General features: G+C 49.9%; 1 protein-coding gene across 2 annotated transcripts in view; it reads right to left on the bottom strand.

The window, feature by feature from the left end:
• Positions 1 to 23,560, bottom strand: part of ldlrad2 (low density lipoprotein receptor class A domain containing 2) — a 44,728-nt gene that overhangs the window by 2,614 nt on the left and 18,554 nt on the right. Inside the window, exons 3-4 of one of the 2 annotated variants that reach the window (XM_038821173.1) lie at positions 16,114 to 16,260; positions 1,608 to 1,769 (exon numbers count right to left, since the gene is read on the bottom strand). In XM_038821173.1, the coding sequence (XP_038677101.1) occupies positions 1,608 to 1,769; positions 16,114 to 16,260 (309 nt within the window). The remainder of the gene's footprint in view (positions 1 to 1,607; positions 1,770 to 16,113; positions 16,261 to 23,560) is intronic. The other variant, XM_038821174.1, reaches the window with a different exon arrangement.

Here is a 23,560-nt window from a genome sequence, read left to right as displayed (position 1 = left end):
ACATGGAGGAGAGAGGGAGTACATGGAGGGGAGAGTACATGGAGGGGAGAGGGAGTACATGGAGGGGAGAGATAGTACATGGAGGAGAGAGGGAGTACATGGAGGAGGGGAGTACATGGAGGGGAGAGTACATGGAGGGGAGAGGGAGTACATGGAGGGGAGAGGGAGTACATGGAGGGGAGAGGGAGTACATGGAGGAGGGGTGAGTACATGGAGGAGGGAGGGAGTACACGGAGGATGGAGGGAGTACATGGAGGAGGGAGAGAGTACATGGAGGGGAGAGGGAGTACATGGAGGAGAGAGGGAGTACATGGAGGGGAGCGTACATGGAGGGGAGAGGGAGTACATGGAGGGGAGAGGGAGTACATGGAGGGGAGAGATAGTACATGGAGGAGAGAGGGAGTACATGGAGGAGGGAGTACATGGAGGGGAGAGTACATGGAGGGGAGAGGGAGTACATGGAGGGGAGAGGGAGTACATGGAGGGGAGAGGGAGTACATGGAGGAGGGGCGAGTACATGGAGGAGGGAGGGAGTACACGGAGGAGGGAGGGAGTACATGGAGGAGGGAGAGAGTACATGGAGGGGAGAGGGAGTACATGGAGGAGAGAGGGAGTACATGGAGGAGGGGTGAGTACATGGAGGAGGGAGGGAGTACACGGAGGAGGGAGGGAGTACATGGAGGAGGGAGAGAGTACATGGAGGGGAGAGGGAGTACATGGAGGAGGGACGGAGTACATGGAGGGGAGAGGGAGTACATGGAGGGGAGGGGGAGTACATGGAGGAGGGAGGGAGTACATGGAGGAGAGAGGGAGTACATGGAGGAGGGAGGGAGTACATGGAGGAGGGAGGGAGTACATGGAGGGGAGAGGGAGTACATGGAGGGGAGAGGGCGTACATGGAGGAGAGAGGGAGTACATGGAGGAGGGAGTACATAGAGGAGCGAGGGAGTACATGGAGGGGAGAGGGAGTACATGGAGGGGAGAGGGAGTACATGGAGGGGAGAGGGAATACATGGAGGAGGAAGGGAGTACATGGAGGAGAGAGGGAGTACATGGAGGGGAGAGGGAGTACATGGAGGGGAGAGGGAATACATGGAGGAGGAAGGGAGTACATGGAGGAGAGAGGGAGTACATAGAGGAGCGAGGGAGTACATGGAGGGGAGAGGGAGTACATGGAGGAGAGAGGGAGTACATGGAGGGGAGAGGGAATACATGGAGGAGGAAGGGAGTACATGGAGGAGAGAGGGAGTACATGGAGGGGAGAGGGAGTACATGGAGGGGAGAGGGAGTACATGGAGGGGAGAGGGAGTACATGGAGGAGAGAGGGAGTACATGGAGGGGAGAGGGAATACATGGAGGAGGAAGAGAGTACATGGAGGAGAGAGGGAGTACATGGAGGGGAGAGGGAGTACATGGAGGGGAGAGGGAGTACATGGAGGGGAGAGGAAGTACATGGAGGGGAGAGGGAGTACATGGAGGGGAGAGGGTGTACATTCCTGGAATTTAAGGTCAAGGAGTTTTCGTTCCAAGATAACAAACTTTAATGAGTTCCATAAAGGATACTAAAAATAAGGGGAAATCATTGCATCACAATTTAAACAAAGCACCTGTGACAGATCCTGGATAAAGAACGCTGTCTGGTAGAAGGTGATGACGTCTATTTGATGTTTGACAAAGAGCAGAGAGGTTGACAGAAGGAGACAGTGAATTGTTCGGCTCCATGGTGCTTGAGCTGACTTTACCAACAGTTGCTGAGCTGAAGAAATTATCTACAAAAGAAGAAGGTTCCAGTGGGTGGCAACATAAGCTCAAATAAGCATTGATGTAATTAAAAGCCTTTCAAAGGTATTGTCATGTTCTGTACATTGGCTGTATGAATGATGCACTACAGGACATCTAGTTCTTGACTAGTTAAAATAATTTTTTGGGAAACAACTGGCTGGTAAAGATAACTGGAATAAATATATAACAAAGCACTAACACTAACTAATTGATCTAGAGCTACTGCAAAATACATCTGTCCACCAACACAACTTACTCCCAACTCCCCTCGGCACAGAGTCACGTGGTAGGTTTACACTGCCACCTGGTGGTCGGAGGTTGTGTACATTTGTAGATGCAAGATTGCTTTGGCATATCATCACATCGTCTTTACTTTGGAAATGTAGTTATTTACATTCATTAGATAATTTTTGACAATTCAATATGATATGCATGAATATTTACATCTTTAACCTATTTACAGTCTGTCACAAATTCAGTCTCTCAGGTTTACATCTTAGCCTTGTTGATCTTCTGAGTGGCCGCTGAACTTGTGAAGTTACTTCATCTTCCTTTATAGTTGTGGATGCAGCTTGTTGTTGTTCTTGTATCGTTGTGTCTTTATCTTGTTGTTGTGGCTCCGTATGCTGGACTCTATCTTCTTGAGCTGCTAACTACAATCTCCCGTGGTGTCCATGGAGTGAACAGTCACACATTCAGCAGCTCTCACCCTTAGTGGTTTTTTTAAATGGTTTTTAAACCAGATTTTTCAGGAAATTTCTCAACATAAGTTGATCGAAGGGAGAGGAAAAGGAGGTGACCCTCAATTTATGGAATTGTGTCCAAATAAGAGTTGAAAAAGAACAAACCAAAAGATGAGTGAAAGCAAGGCTCAGAGGTCATCGATAAACAATGGTAACGAGACAAAGCGTGTCAACGCCAGATCACTGGTCGAAGGAGCAATGGATCGAGTACTTGGATGAGAAGTTCATGGGGCAACGTAAAACATGACCCAGGCGATAGCCTCGATTAAGGAGGTGGTTGACTGAGTGGAGGAGAAAATGATGACCCAGGGACAAAAGTTGCAGGAGCAGGCAACTGAACGAGAGGAAGAGTCCACTGCGATGGCTTTGGAAATTAGCATTCTACAGGACAGCCAGAAATGACTGCTGGATAAGACTTGGAGAACCGGTCTCGTAGGCAAAATATCCGAATCGTTGGGCTGCCAAAGGGAATAGAGGGATCAGATGCGGGTATGTACGTGGGGAAGATGTTGCAGGGGATGGTTGGGGAGGTGCGTTTGACAAACCGCTGGAGGTGGGCCAGGCACATAGGGTGCTCGTATATAAGCCCCAGGATCGTGAGGCCCCGAGGGCCATGGTGGTGAGGCTACATCGATTCCTCGACAAAGAGCGTATCATGAAGTGGGCCAGGCAGACGAAGCGGTACCCGTGAGAAAAAATCAGAGATCCGGGTGTAGCAAGACTGGGGACCAGAACTTGCACAGAGGAGAGCAAGTTTCAACAAAGTTAAGGCGGCCCTGTTTGCGAAAGACATTAAATTTGGACTGCTATACCTGGCTCGTCTGTGAGTGACCTACGAGAACCGGGAGCTGTACTTTAATTCTCCGGAGGAGGTGGCTACTTTTATGAAAGGCAGTAATCTGCCTTAAGGACTTTTAAATTCAAACTGTGGTGGACTGAGTTTGAGGGTAGGGATAAAGTGGAGGGGTGGGGGGAAGAAAAATAGTTCTATGTTTTGTTTTGGCTTGTTTAAAATTTCAGTCTTTCTAATTTTGTGAGTTAAGTCACGATGTTCGGGAAGAAAAGGTTTTTTTCCCCCTTTGTAATTTGATTTAGATTTATTGCTTTATGTACTGGATTACAGAGGAAAAAAACTTTTAAGTTGCGGCGGGGGGTTGTCTTTTCTGTAAGAAAGATGATTCTTGCATGCATAAATTTGCTGAAGCTGCTTGAAGCTTCTTCTATTGTGTTTGATTCTGTTTGAAGGTGAAGGGACTGATAAGAATTGGTTGAAGGGGGAGGGGTGGGCCTTGTTGCCTGTGCGGTGGGGGATGGTGTGTTTGGTTTTGGGGATTATTGTCACTGTGTTGAGTGCTTGTGTTATGTTTAGGGGAGATAGAACCTTCCAGATGGAGGTTTTTGATGCCAGAGGGTGGGAGCTGTTGGGCTAGCTGGACAGCTACTTCACGGGAACAAAGTTGGGGGAGAGCTGAGGAAAGACGAAGTGGGGGGAGGGGGGCAGGGAGGGGGGTACTGCTGACGGGTCAGGGACAGGTAGGAAACTGGAGATGGAGATCAGATGGCGGTCACTGCCGAGGGGCCGATCACGTGAGGGGCGGAACACGGGCTAGGAGCTGGCCCGAGGAAAGGTCATGGTTTACCAACAGGGGAGAGAGGCAAAAGCCCACCCCCCGACCAGACTGCTTACATGGAATGTTCATGGACTGAACGGGCAGGTTAAGAGAGCCCATGTGTTCGCACACCTGAGACAGTTAAAAGCGGACGTGGCTATGTTACAGGAGACACACCTGAATCTGGGAGACCAAATTAGATGAAAGAAGGGATGGGTCGGGCACGTGTTTCAATCAGGACTGGACTTTAAAACAAAGGGGATGGCTATCCTGATTAACAAAAGGGTAACATTTGAGGCGGGGAAGATAGAGGCAGACCTGGGAGACAGATTTATTATGGTTAGTGGGAAGCTAGAGGGAATGGCAGTGGTGTTGGTGAATATATATTCCCAAAACTGGGATGATGTTGCTTTTATCAGGAAGGTGCTGGGAAAGATCCCAGACCTTGGCTCGCACCGGATGATCATGGGTGGCGACTTTAATATAGTCCTGGACCCAAGATTGGACCGGTTGATATAGATACTGTGCAGAAGGAGGCCATTTGGCCCATCGAGACTGCACCGGCTCTTGGAAAGAGCACCCTACCCAAGCCCACCCCCCCACCCTATCCTCATAACCCAGTAACCCCACGCAACACTAAAGGCAATTTTGGACTACGGGTAATTTAACATAGCCAATCCACCTAACCTGCACATCTTTGGACTGTGGGAGGAAACCGGAGCACCCGAAGGAAACCCACGCAGACACGGGGAGAAGGTGCAGACTCCGCACAGACAGTGACCCAAGCCGGGAACCTGGGACCCTGGAGCTGTGAAGCAATTGTGCTAATCACTATGCTGCCGTGCTGCTCCACTAGGTCGGGGAAACTATCAGCAATGGCAAAGGAACTGCGGGGGTTCATGGAGAGCGTGGGAGGGATAGATCCGTGGAGATTTGAGAGACCAAGGAGCAGGGACTATTCATTCTACTCCCATGTACATAAGGCGCACTCCTGGACAGGTTTCTTCGTGCTAGATAAAACACTGTTAGCAGAAGTTGAGGACAGTGAGTACTCAGCAATTGTGGTCTCGGATCATGCACCACACTGGATAGACCTATGGGCAGGCACGGGAATGTCCCAGCACTCACAGTGGAGACTAGATACAGGGCTACTAGTGGATGAGGAGATCTGTGAGCGAGTGTGAGAGGTCATTCGGGGGTACATAAAGCTGGGATGGTCTGGGAGGCACTGAAAGCGGTTATTAGAGGGGAATGTATTTCGATTCGAGCCCACAGGGATAAAACTGAGCGGTCGGAGCGGGACAGGTTGGTAGGAGAAATCTTACAGGTGGACAAGAGATATTCGGAGTCCCCAAATGAGGAGCTCCTGAAGGAGGGTCAGAGACTTCAAATGGAGTTTGGGTCCTTTCCCAAAATGGGCAATATATGAGCATGGGGAGAAAGCTAGCAGGATGCTGGCGCATCAGCTGAGGAAACAGGAGGCGGAGAGAGAAATAGGGAAAATAAAGGATATGAGGGGGAAGATGGTGATGGACCCGGGGGCGGTGAATGAAGTGTTTCGGGAATTTTATAACCAGCTATACGAGTCGGAACCCCCGGATGGGGAGGAGGGCATGAATCAATTCCTGGGGAGGCTAGCGTTCCCGAAGGTAAATGAGGAGCTGGTGGAGGCCCTGGGGTGCCCGATTGGGCTTGGGGAGGTGATAGATGGACTGGGGCGATGCAATTGGGTAAAGCTCCGGGACCTGAGAGATTTCCAGTGGTTTTATAAGAAGTTCTCTGGGGTACTGGGGGCGCTCCTGGTTAAGGCTTTTAACGAGTCCAAGGAGCTGGGAGTACTTCCCCTAACGTTATCACAGGCATCAATTTCTCTCATCCTGAAGTAAGACAAGGATCCGGAGAGCTGTGGATCGTACAGGCCAATCTCCCTCTTGAATGTCGGTGCCAAATTATTGGCAAAGATCCTGGCCACTCGAATGGAGGATTGTGTCCCGGAGATAATTGGGGAGAATCAGACGGGATTTGTAAAGGGCAGGCACCTGACATCCAACAGTAGACAGCTTCTTAATGTAATTATGATGCCAGCGGAGGGGCGCGAGGCTGAGGTGGAAGTTGCCATGGGTGCGGAGAAGGCTTTCGACCGGGTGGAGTGGAAATATCGATGGGATATTTTAGGCAGGTTTGGGTTTGGGCAAGGATTTGTGGAGTGGGTCCGGTTATTGTACCGGCAAAACCTAACCGAGTTTGGTCAGAATACTTTAGTCTATGTCGGGGGACAAGGCAGGGATGCTCACTCTCCCCATTACTGTTTGCCATGGCCATAGAACCCTTAGCAATGGCCCTGAGAGCAGCGAATACCTGGCAGGGTACAGTGAGAGGGGGGGGGGGGGGGGGGGGGGGGGGGGGGAGGAGGTGGTGGTGACTAAAATCATGGAGGTATTAGGAGAATTTGGGCGATTTTTCAGGCTATAAGTTAAATATGGGAAAGAGCGAGATGATCGTGATCTAGGCACGGGGGGCAGGAAAGGAGGCTGAAGGAGCTACTTTTAAAGTGGTTGGGAAGAGTTTTAGGTATCTAGGGATTCAGGTGGCCAAGGTTTGAGGGCAGCTTTACAAGTTAAATTTGGGCAAAGCAGTGGATCAAATGAGAAGGGATTTCCGTAGATGGGACATGCTCCCAATGACGCTGGCGGGGAGGGTTCAGACGGTGAAGGTGACTGTCCTTCCGAGACTGCTTTTCTTTTTTCTATGTCTCCCGATTTTTGTCCCAAAGGCTTTTTTCAGAAGTATGAATGCGGCGATATCGAGGTTTATATGGTCGGGTAAAACCCCAAGAGTAAAGAGTGCACTCCTGGAACGGGTCCGCAGAGAAGGCTCTCCCGAGCTTTATTAACTATTACTGGGCTGCCAACATATCGATGGTCAGGAAGTGGGTAGTGGGGGAGGGGTCGGTCTGGGAGCGGATGGAGGCAGCATCCTGCAAAGGTACGAGTCTGGAGGCTTTACTAACGGCGCCCCTGCCGTTCTCGCCGGCTCAGTACTCCACAAGTCCTGTGGTGGTGGCAGCCCTAAGGGTGTGGGGGCAATGGAGGCAGCATATGAGGGGGAGTCAGTGCGGTCACCGATCTGTGACAATCACCGGTTTATCCCGGGGGTTTGGATGGGGGCTTTAAGGTATGGTAGCGGGCAGCGATTGAGAGGTTTGGGGATCTATTCATCCAGGAGGGCTTTCCGACCTTGGAGACATTAGAGGAGAGTTTGATTTGCCGGGAGGGAACGGGTTTCGGTATCTTCAAGTGCGGGACTTTGTACGGAGGCAGGTCCCAAGCTTTCCTCTCCTCCCCCTGAGGGGACAACAGGATAAAGGGATGTCAAAAACAGGGGTTGGAAGTGGGAAGATTTCGGAGATATACAGGGAATTGTTAGAATTTGTTGGCCCCAATCAGAGAGGTGAAGAGGAAGTGGGAAGAGGAGCTAGGAGGGGAGCTGGAAACTGAACTGTGGGAAAAAGCCTTGAAAAGGGTAAATGCATCCTTGTCCTGTGCTAGACTCAGCTTGATTCAGTTCAAGGTAGTCCACAGGGCCCACATAACGGTAGCCCAGATCAGTAGGTTCTTCGATGAGGTGGAGGACAGATGTGGACAGTGTCGGGGTAGCCTGGCCAACCATGTTCATATGTTTTGGGCATGTTCGAAACTGAGGGAATTCTGGCAGGGATTTGCGGGTTATGTCAGAAGCCCTAGAAGGTAGGGTAACTCCCGAGTCTAGAATTGGCAATATTTGGGGTGGCGGAGGATCTGGGGGCAAAGAGGGGGAGGGAGGCTGATATCCTGGCCTTCTCCTCCCTGGTGGCCTGGAGACGGATCTTGTTGAGATGGAGGGACTCGGAGCCTCCGAAGTCAGGAGTGTGGTTCAGCGATATGATAGGTGTGGCGAATGTGATTCACACTATATATAGTTGCCAATATCACTCCATGTATATATGTTCGGTATCTACCCATTGTAAGTGCAGTTGCACTATCCGACCACCAGGGGGAAGTCGCTCTGGGAGTATGCGAGAGTTTGTACTGGGCTCCTCCCTTGGCTCCGCCCAGGACTCCTCCCCCTGGGACCGATGTATAAAGATCAGTGCCTTAGAGCCAGCCTGACATTTCACCTGAAGTTCAACGACGAATAGGCTGGCTCTATTGTAAGTGTATTAAAGCCTCTGTTCAGATCCAACTACACGTGTTCGCTGAATTGATGGTTCCATCAATTTAATACACTTAAGAAGCTGCCGAAGTAAAGCATGGAATCCGCTCTAAAACCAGGACGTCTAGAACTCGATCCGCAGGATGCAGAGGCGAAAGAAGCCTTCTGCCACTGGCTGAAATGTTTGAAGGCCTACCTGGCTGAAATCAGCACCGCTGAAACTACGGAGGAACAAAAGCTCAGCCTACTGCACGCGAGGGTAAGCCACAGAATTTATACACAATTAAATCCAGCCGGTTCCTACACCGCAGCGCTGCCGATTTTTGGACAAAATGTATATTAGGCCCATTAACGAGGTCTTTGCCCGCCATGTGCTCACGACTCGCCGACAACGGTCTACTGAAACTTTAGCTGATTTTGCACGCGAGTTGAACAATCTCTCAAATGACTGCAATTACCAGGCCGTAACCGCGGCCGAACATAGGGAGCTTGCTGTGCGGGATGTTTTTGTAGCGGGCCTTCGATCTAGCTATGTACGCCAGAGACTATTAGAAAATGGGGCCCAGGGCTTAGAGACTACCGTAGAGGCTGCTATCACGATGGAAGTTTCCTTCCGCAGCCTCAACTCGTTTCCCGCGGACCTGGCATGGGCCCCCGACCTGAGGACCCCTCAAGCCTGTGTCGCAAGGCCCCCCAGCTATCGCGCTGCCACAGCCGGTCCTACTGTCCCAGTCAACTACTCAAACTATCCAGCAGCTCCAGCTAATTACTCAGCTCCCCCAGCCAGCTACTCAGCTCACCAAACCAGTTATTCAACTGCTCCAGCCTGCCACTACTCAGCTCGCCAAACCAGTTATTCAACTGCTCCCGCCTGCCACTATTCAGCTCCCCAAACCAGTTATTCAACTGCTCCAGCCTACCACTTCTGTGGACAAGGCCAGCACCTGCGGCAGCACTGCTCAGCCCGATCCGCGACCTGCAGCATCTGCGGGAAGAAAGGTCACTATGCTAAAGTGTGCCTCGGCAGAAGGGCCCCAGCCCTCAACACCCCAACAGTCCAAAAATATCGCCCCCAGCACCAGCAGGCCCGCGGGGCCCGAAACGCTGCGGCCTACGCTCAGGCTCCGCCCCCTCCCGCCATGTGCGATCCATGGGGGCCGCCATCTTGGCAAACCACCACCATGCGGCCAGCCATGTGCGATTCATGGGGGCCGCCATCTTGGACGCAATCTTCATCACCACCCTCCACGTGCGATCCACGGGCCCTAGCTGCATCCCCAGACTCAAACAGCTCATCGGAGGAGTACGACCTCCCCGGGCAGTCACCACATGGCCCGCAACTCAGCGCAGTGTTCCTGCATCAGGCTCGCCAGAACACAGCGGCATCTACTCGACAGGACGCCTGATCGGAAGAATTCGACTCCCCCGGGCACCACCACGCGGCCCGCAACTCAACGCGGTCACCCTCGACCAATCTCGCCCCAAGCATCTGAGAAATTCGATGATGGAAGTCCAGATCAATGGGTAAACACGTCGTGCCTCTTCGACTCCGGGAGCACAGAGAGCTTCATACACCCAGAGCTGGTAAGACGCTGTTCCCTCCCTATTTATCCCGTCAACCAAACTATCGCCCTCGCTTTGGGCTCCCATTCCATCCAAATCCAAGGCCGCACTACAGCAACACTAACGATTCGAGGCGCTAGCTATTCCAAATTTAAACTGTATGTCTTGCCCGACCTCTGCGCGCCACTCCTCTTAGGCTTGGATTTCCAATGTAATCTCAAGAGTCTCACCCTCAGCTTCGGAGGGCCCCCGCCCCCACTCACTATCTGCAGCCTCGCCACGCTGTGCATCGCCCCCCTCCTCTCTTCGCCAACCTCACCGTGGATTGCAAACTGGTAGCCACCCGCAGCAGGCGGTACAGCCTGCAGGATAGGGTATTTATCAGAACGGAGGTACGAAGGCTGCTCAGTGAGGGGATCATAGAGGCCAGTAACAGTCCCTGGAGAGCTCAGGTGGTGGTCGTCAAGACCGGGGAAAAACTCCGCATGGTCGTCAGACCATCAATCGCTTTACGCTCCTAGACGCGTACCCCCTCCCCAGAATCGCAGACATGGTAAACCAGATCGCCCAATATCGGGTATTTTCCATGGTGGATCTGAAGTCTGCATACCACCAGCTCCCAATCCGCCCAGAGGACCGCCACTACACGACGTTCGAGGCCGATAGCCGCCTCTTCCATTTCCTCCGGGTTCCCTTCGGCGTCACTAACGGGGTTTCGGTGTTCCAACGAGCAATGGACCGAATGGTAGACCAGTACGGCCTGCGGGCCACGTTTCCGTATCTGGATAATGTTACCATCTGCGGCCATGACCAGCAGGACCACGACGCCAACCTCCACCGTTTTCTCCAGACGGCCCAAAAATTAAACCTTACATATAACAAGGAGAAATGCGTGTTCCGCACAAACAGACTAGCCATCCTCGGCTATGTCGTGGAGAATGGAGTCCTGGGCCCAGACCCGGACCGCATGCTTAGAACTCCCCCTCCCCCATGGCCCCAAGGCCCTCAAACGGTGCTTGGGGCTCTTTTCGTACTACGCCCAGTGGGTCCCCCAATATGCGAACAAAGCCCGCCCACTCTTCAAGGCCACACTATTTCCCCTGTCTGCTGAGGCGCGCCAAGCCTTCAGCTACATCAGGGACGACATCGCCAAAGCAGCCATGCGGGCGGTGGATGAATCCACTCCCTTTCAGGTTGAGAGCGACGCCTCAGAGGTAGCGCTAGCAGCCACTTTAAACCAAGCAGGGCGGCCCGTTGCATTTTTTTCCCGTACCCTATCCGCTTCAGAACTCCGACACTCCTCAGTCGAGAAGGAAGCACAAGCCATCGTGGAGGGTGTCCGACACTGGAGGCACTACCTCACAGGTAGGAGGTTCACCCTCATTACCGACCAAAGGTCGGTCGCCTTCATGTTCGACAACTCGCAAAGGGGCAAAATAAAAATGATAAAATTCTTCGGTGGAGGATCGAACTCTCCACCTACAATTACGATATCAAATATCGACTGGGGAAGCTCAACGAGCCCTCGGATACCCTATCCGGCGGGACATGCGCCAGCACGCAAATCAGCCGCCTAAAAGCCATCCACGATGACCTCTGCCACCCAGGGGTCACCCAGCTCGCCCACTACATCAGGGCCCGAAACCTGCCTTTCTCCAACGAGGAGGTAAAAGTGGTCACCAGGGACTGCCCGATCTGTGCGGAGTGCAAACCGCACTTCTATAGACCAGACAGGGCCCATCTGGTCAAGGCTTCTAGGCCCTTTGAACGCCTTGCGATCGATTTCAAAGGGCCACTCCCCTCCACTAACAAAAACATTTACTTCCTTAACATTATTGACGAGTTCTCCCGATTCCCCTTCGCCATCCCATGCCCCGATATGACCTCCCACACAGTCATTAGGGCCCTGCATAGTGTCTTCACCCTGTTTGGTTTCCCCAGCTACGTGCACAGCGACCGGGGTGCGTCCTTTATGAGTGATGAGCTGCGTCAGTACCTGCTCGACAAGGGCATCGCCTCGAGCAGGGCTACCAGTTACAACCCCAGGGGGAACGAACAGGTGGAGAGGGAGAACGCGACGGTCTGGAAGACCGTCCTACTGACCCTCAGGTCCAGAAAGCTCCAAGTTTCCCAATGGCAGGAAGTCCTCCCTGACACGCTCCACGCAATTAGATCCCTCCTGTGTACAGCTACCAACCAAACCCCCCACGAGCGGCTCTTCATTTTTTCCAGGGGCACTACCACAGGGGTCTCACTTCCAGCATGGCTGAGGACGCCAGGCCCGGTTCTCCTAAGGAAGCACGTCAGGGCGCACAAGACCGACCCCATTGTTGAAAAGGAGCGCCTGCTTCATTCCAACCCACAGTACGCATTTGTTAAGTTCCCAGACGGTCGCCAGGACACAGTATCCCTCCGGGACCTGGCACCCGCTGGATCCAGCCCCCCATCTACCCCCACCGAGGAACTCATTTCTCAATCCCTATGCGGCCGCCCCCTTGACCAGGCGGCCGCCCCCTTGCGATTCTGCGAACTCACCCCACCAGTCCTGAGCGCCAGCACCAGCCCGCCCCCCGCGTCCCCAGTCTCCATTCGACCAGGAGGTGTATGAGGCTCGGACAAGACTCGCTGCGGAGCTGGCAACCGTACCCCAGACCTCGACGCCCGCCCAGCCACCGCAAGAGGCTGCAACCCCGGTGCTCCGCAGATCAAAACGGACAATTCGTCCACCGGACAGACTGTCTCTTTGAGCCATCACCCCCGCCGGACTTGATTTTTTTAACAGGGAGTGAATGTGGTGAATGTGATTCACACTATATATAGTTGCCAATATCACTCCATGTATATATGTTCGTTATCTACCCATTGTAAGTGCAGTTGTACTATCCGACCACCAGGGGGAGTCACTCTGGGAGTACGCGAGAGTTTGTACTGGGCTCCTCCCTTGGCTCCGCCCAGGACTCCTCCCCCTGGGACCGATGTATAAAGATCAGTGCCTTAGAGCCAGCCTGACATTTCACCTGAAGTTCAACAACGAATAGGCTGGCTCTATTGTAAGTGTATTAAAGCCTCTGTTCAGATCCAACTACACGTGTTCACTGAATTGATGGTTCCATCAATAGGGTTTCTCAGTCTGGAGAAAATCAAGTTCACTCTGAGAGGATCAATACAGGGATGCGCCTGAGTTGGCAGCCGTTCATCACTTTCTTTAACAAAAAGTGAATGTCAGCAGTGAGGGGGAAAGGGAAAAGGTGGGGAGAGGAAAACAGGAGGCAGGGTAATGTTAAATAAGGACAGGGAGCTTAGTATAAGAGTAATTGGGGACAGGGCGGGAGAAGTGGGGGGATGTGGTTTACTGTTTGTTAGTCTTTTAGGGGGTATTTTGTGCGTCGACCCGCGCAGTTGTTTTAGAAATGTCAACATGTTAAATTGTGAAAATTACAAATGCTTCAATAAAATATTTTCTTAAAACAAAAAGGACTGCTAACTACTTCTTGCATTTGCATCACAAAAGGTTGCCGAACTTTCAGCAGAGTTCTTCGGTTTTTCCTGAAGACAATGCCTTCCCCCGTGATGATGATGTTGCAATACCTTTGCATAGAGGAGCCGGAATGTGGCGACTTGGGGCTTTTCACAGTAACTTCACTGAAGCCTACTTGTGACAATAAACGATTATTATTATTATTATTAGAGCGACTGCAAAATTTGTCTATTCAACTTACTCCCAACTCCCCTGGGCACAGAGTCAGGTGATAGGTTTACACAGCCACCTGGTGGTCAGAGGTCGTGTACATTTTTATATACACGATTGCTTCTGCAAATCATCACAGGTATAACACCTCGAATTATACTTACTGTAACTCCACTGAGTCACATATCTGTCATGCAAAATATCGTGACTGATAGCTTAGATAAATGCTGAACAGAATCAATTAACTTATCGATTTCTTGTAAATTAATTAAAATAGACCAGTGATGAATAGGTAACCGGCAGGTAATTGTCCAATCGAATTTTCTAATTATTTTCAAAGCTACCGGTCATGAACCAATAAGTAAAATCTGATCAAACAAATTGTAGAAGGAAAGATGGCTTTGATCTCAGTGACATCCCAAAGCACTGATTAGCCAGTGAAATACTTCTGAAATGTAGTCATTGTTGAAATACAGGAAACACGGCGGCCAATTTGCACACATCAAACTCCCACAAACATCAACACAATAATGGCTACCTGTTTCGGGCAGTAAAAATAACCCCCATTCTTTTAGTAATGTTGGGTGAAGGATAGATATTTGCCAGGGCACTAAAGGGGGAACTCTGCTCTTCAACATTCTGCCAGGGAATCTTTTACTTTCATCTGAGAGGCCAAACAGGGCCTTGGTTTCAAATCTTACGCAAACAAACAACACCTTAGGCAGTGCCTACGTGCAATCCCACACTTAAGTATCTGCTTGGATTTTGTGCTCAGGATCTAGATTTACAGTCCCCAGCCAGGCTTCCTTTTGGCAGGAAATGGGATGTAAAATATGACGGGTGGGTAGTCCACTGCCTTCCTGACCACCCCTGACCCAGTCCCTATGATCGGGGGACATGGGTGAGGAGCTCACTGGCCGTCAGCCCGTAGGCCTATTGAAGCTTCTGTGACCAATTCATGTCCACTTAAGGAGCTCGATCCACCTCCTATGCCATATCCCTTTTGGGTAGTGGAAAGGTGCGATCCACCTCCATGGCTATATCCCGGGCAGTGGAAAGGCGGGTGAGAGTGGAAAGGCTGTTCTTTTTATCCAAAGTTGGTGAAAATTTGGGAAGGGAGGGGGTTATATCCTTTGGACAGAGGGTGGAGGGTGTGGTGGAGGGAGGGCTTCCCTGTGAAAATTGGAGGCACCCACCCTCCCATTATATCCCCTTTTTTGCCTCCCCACCTGACTTCCAAAATCTGGGAAAGGTAAATTTCAAAGAAGGATAGGGACAATTGGGAAAAGATGAAAGAAGGAAAAATATATTTAAAGGAAGGTTGGAAGCTATGTTAGTAGGTGAGGATATGTAAAGTCCTGAAGAGAGTGCTGTGCTGGGACAGAACTGTGAAGAAAGCAAAGTGAAGCAGACTTCAGCCACCCCTGACAAGTGTCTTGTTTGTGCCAGAAAGAAGGGTTTTATTTTCAAGATCTTGGAATCCTTCACATGGCATTGAGAGAGAGAGAAAGAGAGAGAAGCCCTGACATATCTTCCTGAGAGCAACAGTGGGTGCCTTGTGGTAAACTTATTGGAAGTAAACTTATAGAAAAATATCTATCGGAACTTTTGTCAAAAGGGGTGTTTGTTTGTTGATCTCACCAAGTATAAATATTTGTCAGACTAATTTTAACTGTATAAATGTGATCTTGTGTGTTTAAGTTTTCTTTTATTAATAGATGTTTTAATTTATTACTTAAAATTTCAAAAGGTGTTTTTAACTCTTGATCTCTCTCTAACCATCTTCTCGTAATAGAATACAAATTGAAAACCATTGTGACAGCTCTCCATGTTTCCCTTTGGAATTTGCTGGGCATGCCACATAACCACCTACCTCATGGCAGTTCAATGTCGCAAACTAATTTATCATATATACTTGTGTAAAAATCAATTTCAGGTAATAGCCCCATGATATTTGGCTTAAATCATATATTTTTTCAAATACTTCCTGTCGATGTCGACACTACTTTTTCGGGAGCAAAGCCCAAATATTAATCTCTACAATTGCACCAAAAAATGCAATTCCTTATTTATTGAAAAAAGTTACACTTACCATATTTCCTCCACACCCCGGTTGTCAATTAAGGCAGGAAGATTGTAGATTGATTGTGATTTTGGGGGGATGGGGAGAGACTGACAGCTCGGAGAACAGTAATGAATGGAAACAGGGTGCAGGGACCAACTCCCACAGCGAACTTTGATGAGGGTCCGAGCCTTGTGTCCTCAATCATTATCCTCTTGGGGATTGGAGAAGAGGGAGGCTCAGCCTTATCAATTGGGAAGATAGAGGACACCTCAATCCTAATATAATTTGATGCCACATGCATTTTTAAGAAGGTAGAGAGAGGAGAGTTGAATTGGAAATATTTCTGATTCCAGAAACATTTAATCGATCACAGGCCCAATGGGGAAAATGACCTGCTTCTGTGCTATTTTATTCTAATCCCTATTTAGGCCCCTGTGTGAGTCCTGTTCAATGTAAATACTCTAGTCTTACCTTTGCATTTTTCTGGGGAAAGTCCAGATTCATCACTGCCATCTCCACAGTTATCAATACTTTCTGAATCACAGACCAGATTCTCGGGAATGCATTTTCCGTTTTGACATTGAAAGTATTCCTCACTGCATGCTGAAGATTTGAAACCTGTGATTAAAGACTGGAAAGTTTCAAATTTTCTACGTGCATTATTATTTCTACTTTTGTTTTTACAGGATCAGGGTGATGACTTTGAGATGGAACTCCCCCCCCACACCCATTCTCCCCCCCCCCCCCCCAATGGCCTATTTTCGAGTTGGGGAGGCGGCTCATCATTGGCTGCCGGTGGGATCGTCTGGTCCTGCCGATATCTATGCTATTTTGCGTGCCCCTCCCATCCCACCGCATGGGGTCATCATCGGCGGGACTGGAAGTTCCGGCTGATGGGTCTTCCGGGGTCCCATTCGGCAGGGATGGAAGTTCCTTCCGGGGGTCTTTAGAATCCAGCCGATGAAATTTGCTAAGATGAGTTGATGAATATCCTTTTTCTAAACAAGGCGGTAATTGTAGGTAGAAAGAGACTCAGAAACTCATTCCATGATAGCAACATCCACAGGGCAGAGCTCACAGCCATATTATTATGGCAACTGTTTATTTGCAGGATTTTCATTCTAAGGTTTAAATAGGCAGTTTCAGTGTTAAGTATTTATAAAAGAGTGTGACCATAATTCATGACACCAGGAAGCTGGGCTTGAAACGCACACAACACAAAAGCATTAACTAACGGTATTTCACAAATCTGATTCAGAAATGTCAAAATGAATGGTGTGCGACTTGGAACTATATCACCTTCACTGTCACTGGGTCAAAATCCTGGAACCACCTCTCTCAAGGCACTGTGGGTGTACCTACACATCGTGGTGCAGCGGTTCAAGAAGGTAGCTCACCACCATCTTCTCGAGGGCAATTAGGGACGGGCAATAAATGCTGGCCGAACCAGTGACACCCAGGCCCCTGAATAGATTTTAAAAAAATCTATTATTGGTCATTTATTACTGTTATTGAAGTTACATTTTGATGCAGTAACAAAAAGGATGTTTTCTTTCATTGTTCAGTTAATGCAGTTTGTACCACACGGGCAGGATTTAATGTTTTTAAAAATAAATTTAGAGTACCCAATTATTTATTTCCAATTATGGAGCAATTTAGCGCGGCCAATCCACCTAACCGGCACACCTTGGAGTTGTGGGGGTGAGACTCATGCAGACACAGGGAGAATGTGTAAACTCCATACGGGCAGTGACCCAGGACTGGAATCGAACCAGTGTCCTCAGCGTCGTGAGGCAGCAGTGCTAACCACTGTGCCGCCACACACGGGTGGGATTTATCAAGCAACCCTCCGCGTGTTTCGTGGTGGTGTGCGGTGGCCCGCCATTAGCTGGTGGAGGGATCTTCAGGGTCCTCCGTTATCAATGGGATTTTCTGTTGAATACAAACCTCGCTGCCGCGATACCTGGGGGTATCCGCCGGTATGAGCGCCATAGGGCGGGGGGGGGTGGGGTGCGCAGTATAGGTATGAGCGACCGTAGGTTCTGCCAAACTCGCAATGCTCATGTACTAGATGCTGGAATATGTTACTTCAATAAGTCACGATAGGGGGAGTCTTTAAGGATACTGGATAGAGATGTATGTGGCTTTACATGCAAACTGCAAAATAACAACATAAACTTTTATACTGACTACAATGTACAAGAGAATAAAACTGATCTAGGAGCATGAATAGGAGAATCAGTCTTTAGTTAAACAACTTTGTATTTGGACCTAAAGGCAAAGGGATTATGGGCTGTAACTCTGCGTAACTTGCTGGACCACTGCCATCCGATATTTGACATGTCATTGACCTGACTAAATTATGCATTACAGACCCATCCTATACTCACCGATCTCATGCATATCCATCCAAGACACATTTCTAGAAACAATTTAAATATAATTATCACAAGAGTAGAAAATAAACACTTGACCTATATAATTGAACATAACTATTAACATGGTAACATTCTGGGGAATGAAGACAACACATTTATGTCTCTTTAAATAAAGTAATTATTTAAGTATTGTACGGGCTCTTCCTGTTGATTCCCTTATTTCCTATTTCTTTCATTTTGCCCCCTTCACTTTTGATCCATATGATACTTAATGGACATAAACCTTTACGTTGAGCAGAGGGTGTGAGGAACTTGAAAGTTACAAAATAACATACTGTACTAGCTTTTAAACATCAGAACTCAGACATTTTGGCACCCAAGAGATCGGAGGGATTTGGCCCAAAGACCTTATTCTGCCCAATGATTGGATCCTACCCGAGTTGGATGGTTTTCAGAGAACTATAGAAAGGAGAGTCGGGTCCTGGACGCAGAGAGAAGAAGCTGCTCTTCTCCCTCTCTCTCTCTCTCTCCAGAATTGCTGCATAGCTGCTGTTTTTATGAACCTGCAGAGAAGCTTTGAGACCTGGATGAATCTACAGTGAAAACCATTACATACTGAAAGCAAAAATCTGGAACTGAAAGCCTAGATTGAAGAAAGGTGTGTTGGAACAAGTCCATCTGAAACAAAGACTCTTATCCTTTTACTTTCATCAATATTTTATACCCTTCTTTTCCCCTCTGTGTTTGGTTGTCTGTCTTGTGTGCCTGTTGAGGGTGGGGAAGTTAAAGTGTGGGGGGGGGGGGGGAGTTAGGAATTGGATAATAGTTAACCAGTTTTATTTGTTGCATATTTAATTATAGTTATTGTTATTGATTAAAAAATTGTGTTAAATTTACAAACCTGGTGACTGTAGTTATTGGGCAGCCATAGGCCAAAGACTTTGGGTATCTTCTGATAGTTATTTGTTGATATCAACTGTGTTGCGACTCAGGTTCAAGTGGGGCTGGAATTGACCATGCACTAGCCCAGAGGGTCGTACAGTAATTAATATATTCATTTTTTGGCCAAAATACGGTATTCTGGCTGTAACAGGTGGTGAGTGGATCCTACTTGACTGGAATGATTTTCAGAGACACAAGGAGCTCTGTTTGAAACCTGGGAACCCAGGGGAAGGACCTGCTCTTCTTCTCTCTCTCTGTCTCTCTCTATCTTTCTCTTTCCAGAAAGGCTTGTGGGTTGATGTATTTCTGAAACTGCACATATCTCAATGAATCTACAGTAAAACTATTACAGGCTGCAAACAGAGACCTGGATCTGAAAGCTTACTTGGAAGGAAGGTCTGGATGGAGACAACTATCTGCCACAAAGACTATTTTTCCTTTTACTTATGATTTTCACCCCTCTCTTACCCTATGTATCTGTCTATCTTATGTGTGTGCGTGTAGAGCAGGGGTGGGCAAACTTTTCCGTGCAAGGGCCACATTCAGAAATTCACAATTTTAAAGGGCCTCATAGTATATTAATTAATAGTCCCGGTTGTAACCAATTAGCGTGCGGCATATACCTCAGCGCTTCCCCCGGGGGTTATTATGGGCCAGGGTTTAGAGAACACCAAAGTATATCATGGAGTTCACCTGACCCACAACGTTTAATAGATTTTGGTTATGAGGAGCACAATAGCCCACTTTGTGTGATACAATGGAGATCTTAAGTATTTTTAAACAAAATCATGTTTATTCTATGAATTCAGTTAACATTTTATGAACACATAATAAATAGTTTATCAACTACCAACACTGGTACTCCTCACTGGTACTCTAACCCTTAATAACTTTCCTAACATCATCCATAAGCCAAAAACCCTTTTTAACAGAGCCAGCGGGTGGGTTCTCTCAGCCCTGGGCAGGGCCGGGGAATCCCCGCGACCAGGCCACACCACCCCGATGTCGGCACGCTATTCTCCGCAGAACGGAGAATCGCCATCATTGGTGCCGGCGTGCTTGGCACCAGGCCAGTCGTGGGCCGCTCTACGCGGTCCCCCACCGATTCTCGGGCCGGGATGGGCTGAGCAGCCGTTGTGGAAATGCTGAGTCCCGCCAGCGCCGTCCAAACCTGCTCTCAGCCGGCGGGAACTCACCGTGGAAGGGTATGGGGAGGCCTTGGGGAGGGCGGGGTTCCGGCAGCAGGGAGGACCTCCGATGTGGCCTGGCCTGCGATCGGGGCCCACCGATTGGTGGGCCGGCCTCTCTGGCTGGGGGACTCATTTCCTATGTGCCGGCCCCTGTAGTCCTGAGCCATGGTGCGTCGGGGCTGACGCATTGAAGGAAGCCACTGCGCAAGCGCGCGTTGGCACCGGTGCCACTGCGCATCCGCGGATCCCGCGGCGCCCAGTTCGCGCCGGGATCGGCAGCTGGCGCTGTGCTGGCCCCCTGTAGGGGCCAGAATTAGTCCTGGGAGCGGCCTGTTCACGCCGCCATAAAACGCGATGGCGTTTACGATGGCGTGGCTACTCTGCCGCGGGATGAGACAATCCCGCCCAGCAGGTTTGAATTCTCTACAGAAAGCAGTTATCAATTTTAAATTGTCAAGTGATCTGAAGACATTCTTTAGCATGCAGAGAGAGATCAAAATACACCTTCTTGTTTGAATGCAGCTCCCAACTGAAAATGAAACTAAAACACCAAGCCACAAAACAGCTTCCAGCTCAAAGCGAAAGTAATTGCGTAATTTTCTAACAGAGCTGTAGTTGTAATGTGTGTCATACGGAAACCTGAGTTTTCGATGGGCTTAATAAATAGAGGCATAAAGTACAAAAGCCAAGAAACCTATATTCAACAGTTTGACCCCCATTGTGATGATGGTTCCCAATTCTGGGCACTTGAAGGATGTGAGGGGGAGGTTAAAAGTGGGGGGCAGGGGAGGAAATAGGGGCCCAGATGCAGGAAAAGCAACAGGGCCCATGATTTCTCTCTGTGTCCTTGAATACTGTAAAGTGTTGGGTCTTCCAACTTTCATAAAACCCATGTGTATCCAAGACTTAAATCCCATTCCCATATATGGGGGGGAGACGGACTTGTCCTCTGGTAAGTGATCTTCTTTTGTCCTGGGCCTTAAAACTCTCTTCATTACAAACTTCCTTGTCTCTTTTGTCTTCATATTTACTATTTAAGGCTATGAACATTCCTTTATACTCTTTGAAGTGTAGCCACTGTTACAATGCAGGAAACATGGCAGCTAATTTTCACACGGCAAGCTCCCACACGCAGCAATGTCAAAATATCCAAATCATTCTTGTTTTTTGTCATGTTGATTGCCAGGATACTGTGATAACTCCCCTTTTCTTCGAAATAGCGCCATGGGATCTTTTACATCCACCCAAGATGGGGTTTCGGTTTCATATCACATCCGAAAAATGGAGTCACACTTTATATACCCCACCCAATTTTTCCCCAATGTCTTATCAACTGAACGAATGTAAATGGGGACAGGAATGGGGGAGAGAGGGGCAATGGAGGGGTATACAGGGGTATCCCCGAAAGGGATAGAGCGGGGGGGGGGGGGGGGGGGGGGGGGGCACTCGGGGGGCGAGAGACCAGGGAGGGGAAATGCAGGGACGAAGGGACAAAAGAGGCCAGTAAGGGAATAGGGCCACAAAGTGCCACAGACAAAGGCTCGAAACAGGGAACTGCTGCAAGCACCCACCCAGTACGGTCTGTGGGTGAAGGGGCCCCCCGGAGTGCAGGGGACTACCCGCGTGGCGGACACACAGTGGACGGCCATGGCGGGTGTCCCCGGGACAAGGGGGAACCCCGGAGCGCAGGGACCCGACCGCATGGGGAGAGCAGTGATAGTGGACATCCTGGACGGCCCCCTAACAAAGGGAAACCCCAGAGGGCAGGGGCGCGTCCACCGGACAAATATGGTTAACCCCACAGGAGCAAGGGGGCAGAAGCCCCCCACCAGAATAGTCACCTGGAACGTAAGGGGACTTAACGGCCCAGTGAAGAGATCTAGAGTCCTCACCCACCTTAGAAACATGAGGGCCGACATAGTCTTCCTCCAAGAGACGCACTTGAGGGAGCAGGACCAACTGCGGGTAAGAAAGGGCTGGGTGGGACAAACCTATCATTCCTGTTATGGGGCAAGGGCCAGGGGGGTGGCAATCCTGATTGGCAAGAGGACAATGTTTAGGGCGACAAAGACGGTTACGGACCCAGGGGGACGGTATGTCATGGTCAGCGGGGCCCTGGATGGGGCGCCGGTAGTTCTAGTTAACGTGTACGCGCCCAACTGGGACGACACGAGCTTCATCCAAAAGACCATGGCAGAAATCCCGGACATAGCGACGCACCGACTAATCATGGGGGGGGACTTCAACTGTGTACAGGACCCAACGACGGACAGATCAAACCCCAGAACGGGGAAAACCTCAAACATGGCAAGGGAACTCAGCCACTATATGGAGCAGATGGGAGCAGTAGACCCCTGGAGATTCGCCCACCCGGGGGAGAAAGAATTCTCTTTCTTCTCCCCAGTACACAACGTGTACACCAGAATTGACTTCTTTGTGGTGGGGAAAACGGTGCTTCCAGAGATAGACAAGGTGGGATACTCCGCAATTGTGATATCAGACCACGCTCCACACTACATGGATGTGCGGCTAGAGACGGGAAGGGCCCAGCGCCCCAAATGGAGGTTGGACGGTGCCTTACTAGCTGACAAGGCCTTCAGCGAAAGGATAGCGCAGGCCATAGCGGAGTACACTGAGATCAACCAAAACGGGGAGGTCTCACCCTCCACGTTCTGGGAAGCGCTTAAGGCCGTACTAAGAGGGGAAATCATAGCCTACAAAGCGCAAAGAGATAGGGAGGAAAGGGTGGCTAGGCAGAAGCTGGTCGACTCCATACTGGAGGTAGACCATAAATACTCCGAGGCCCCGACTGTAGAACTCCTGGCGGAGAGAAAAGAATTACAAAGGAACTTTGACCTGCTCTCCACCAGGAAAGCAGTACACCAACTCCGCCAGGCACGCGGGGCCCTATACGAACACGGAGACAAAGCCAGCCGCCTGTTGGCCCACCAGCTGAGAAAGCAGGCAGCCAGCAGAGAAATTGCGCAAATCAGAGATACCAGAGGCACGTTGGAAACAGAACCAGAGAGGATTAACAAAACCTTCAAGGCCTTCTACCAAGAGCTGTACACCTCAGAGCCCCCAACGGGGAAGGCTGGGATGAACCGGTTTCTTGACGGACTGAACATACCAGTTGTGGGAGAGGGCAGAAAACGGGATCTGGAAGCACCACTAGCACTGGGAGAGATCATGGAGAGCATTAGCTCCATGCAGGCGGGGAAGGCGCCGGGACCGGACGGATTCCCGGCGGACTTCTACAAAAAATTTGCGACAGCGCTGGCCCCGCACCTGCGGGAGATGTTCACAGACTCGCTAGCTAGGGGCACGTTGCCACCCACGTTAGCACATGCCTCAATCTCGCTGATACCTAAGAAAGACAAAGACCCAACGGAATGTGGGTCATACAGA

The sequence above is a fragment of the Scyliorhinus canicula genome, chromosome 16 (genome assembly GCF_902713615.1).
Source record: "Scyliorhinus canicula chromosome 16, sScyCan1.1, whole genome shotgun sequence".
NCBI lineage: Eukaryota > Metazoa > Chordata > Chondrichthyes > Carcharhiniformes > Scyliorhinidae > Scyliorhinus > Scyliorhinus canicula.
Note: the sequence above shows the minus strand (reverse complement) of the source record. Positions and strands in the feature narration are given on the sequence as shown.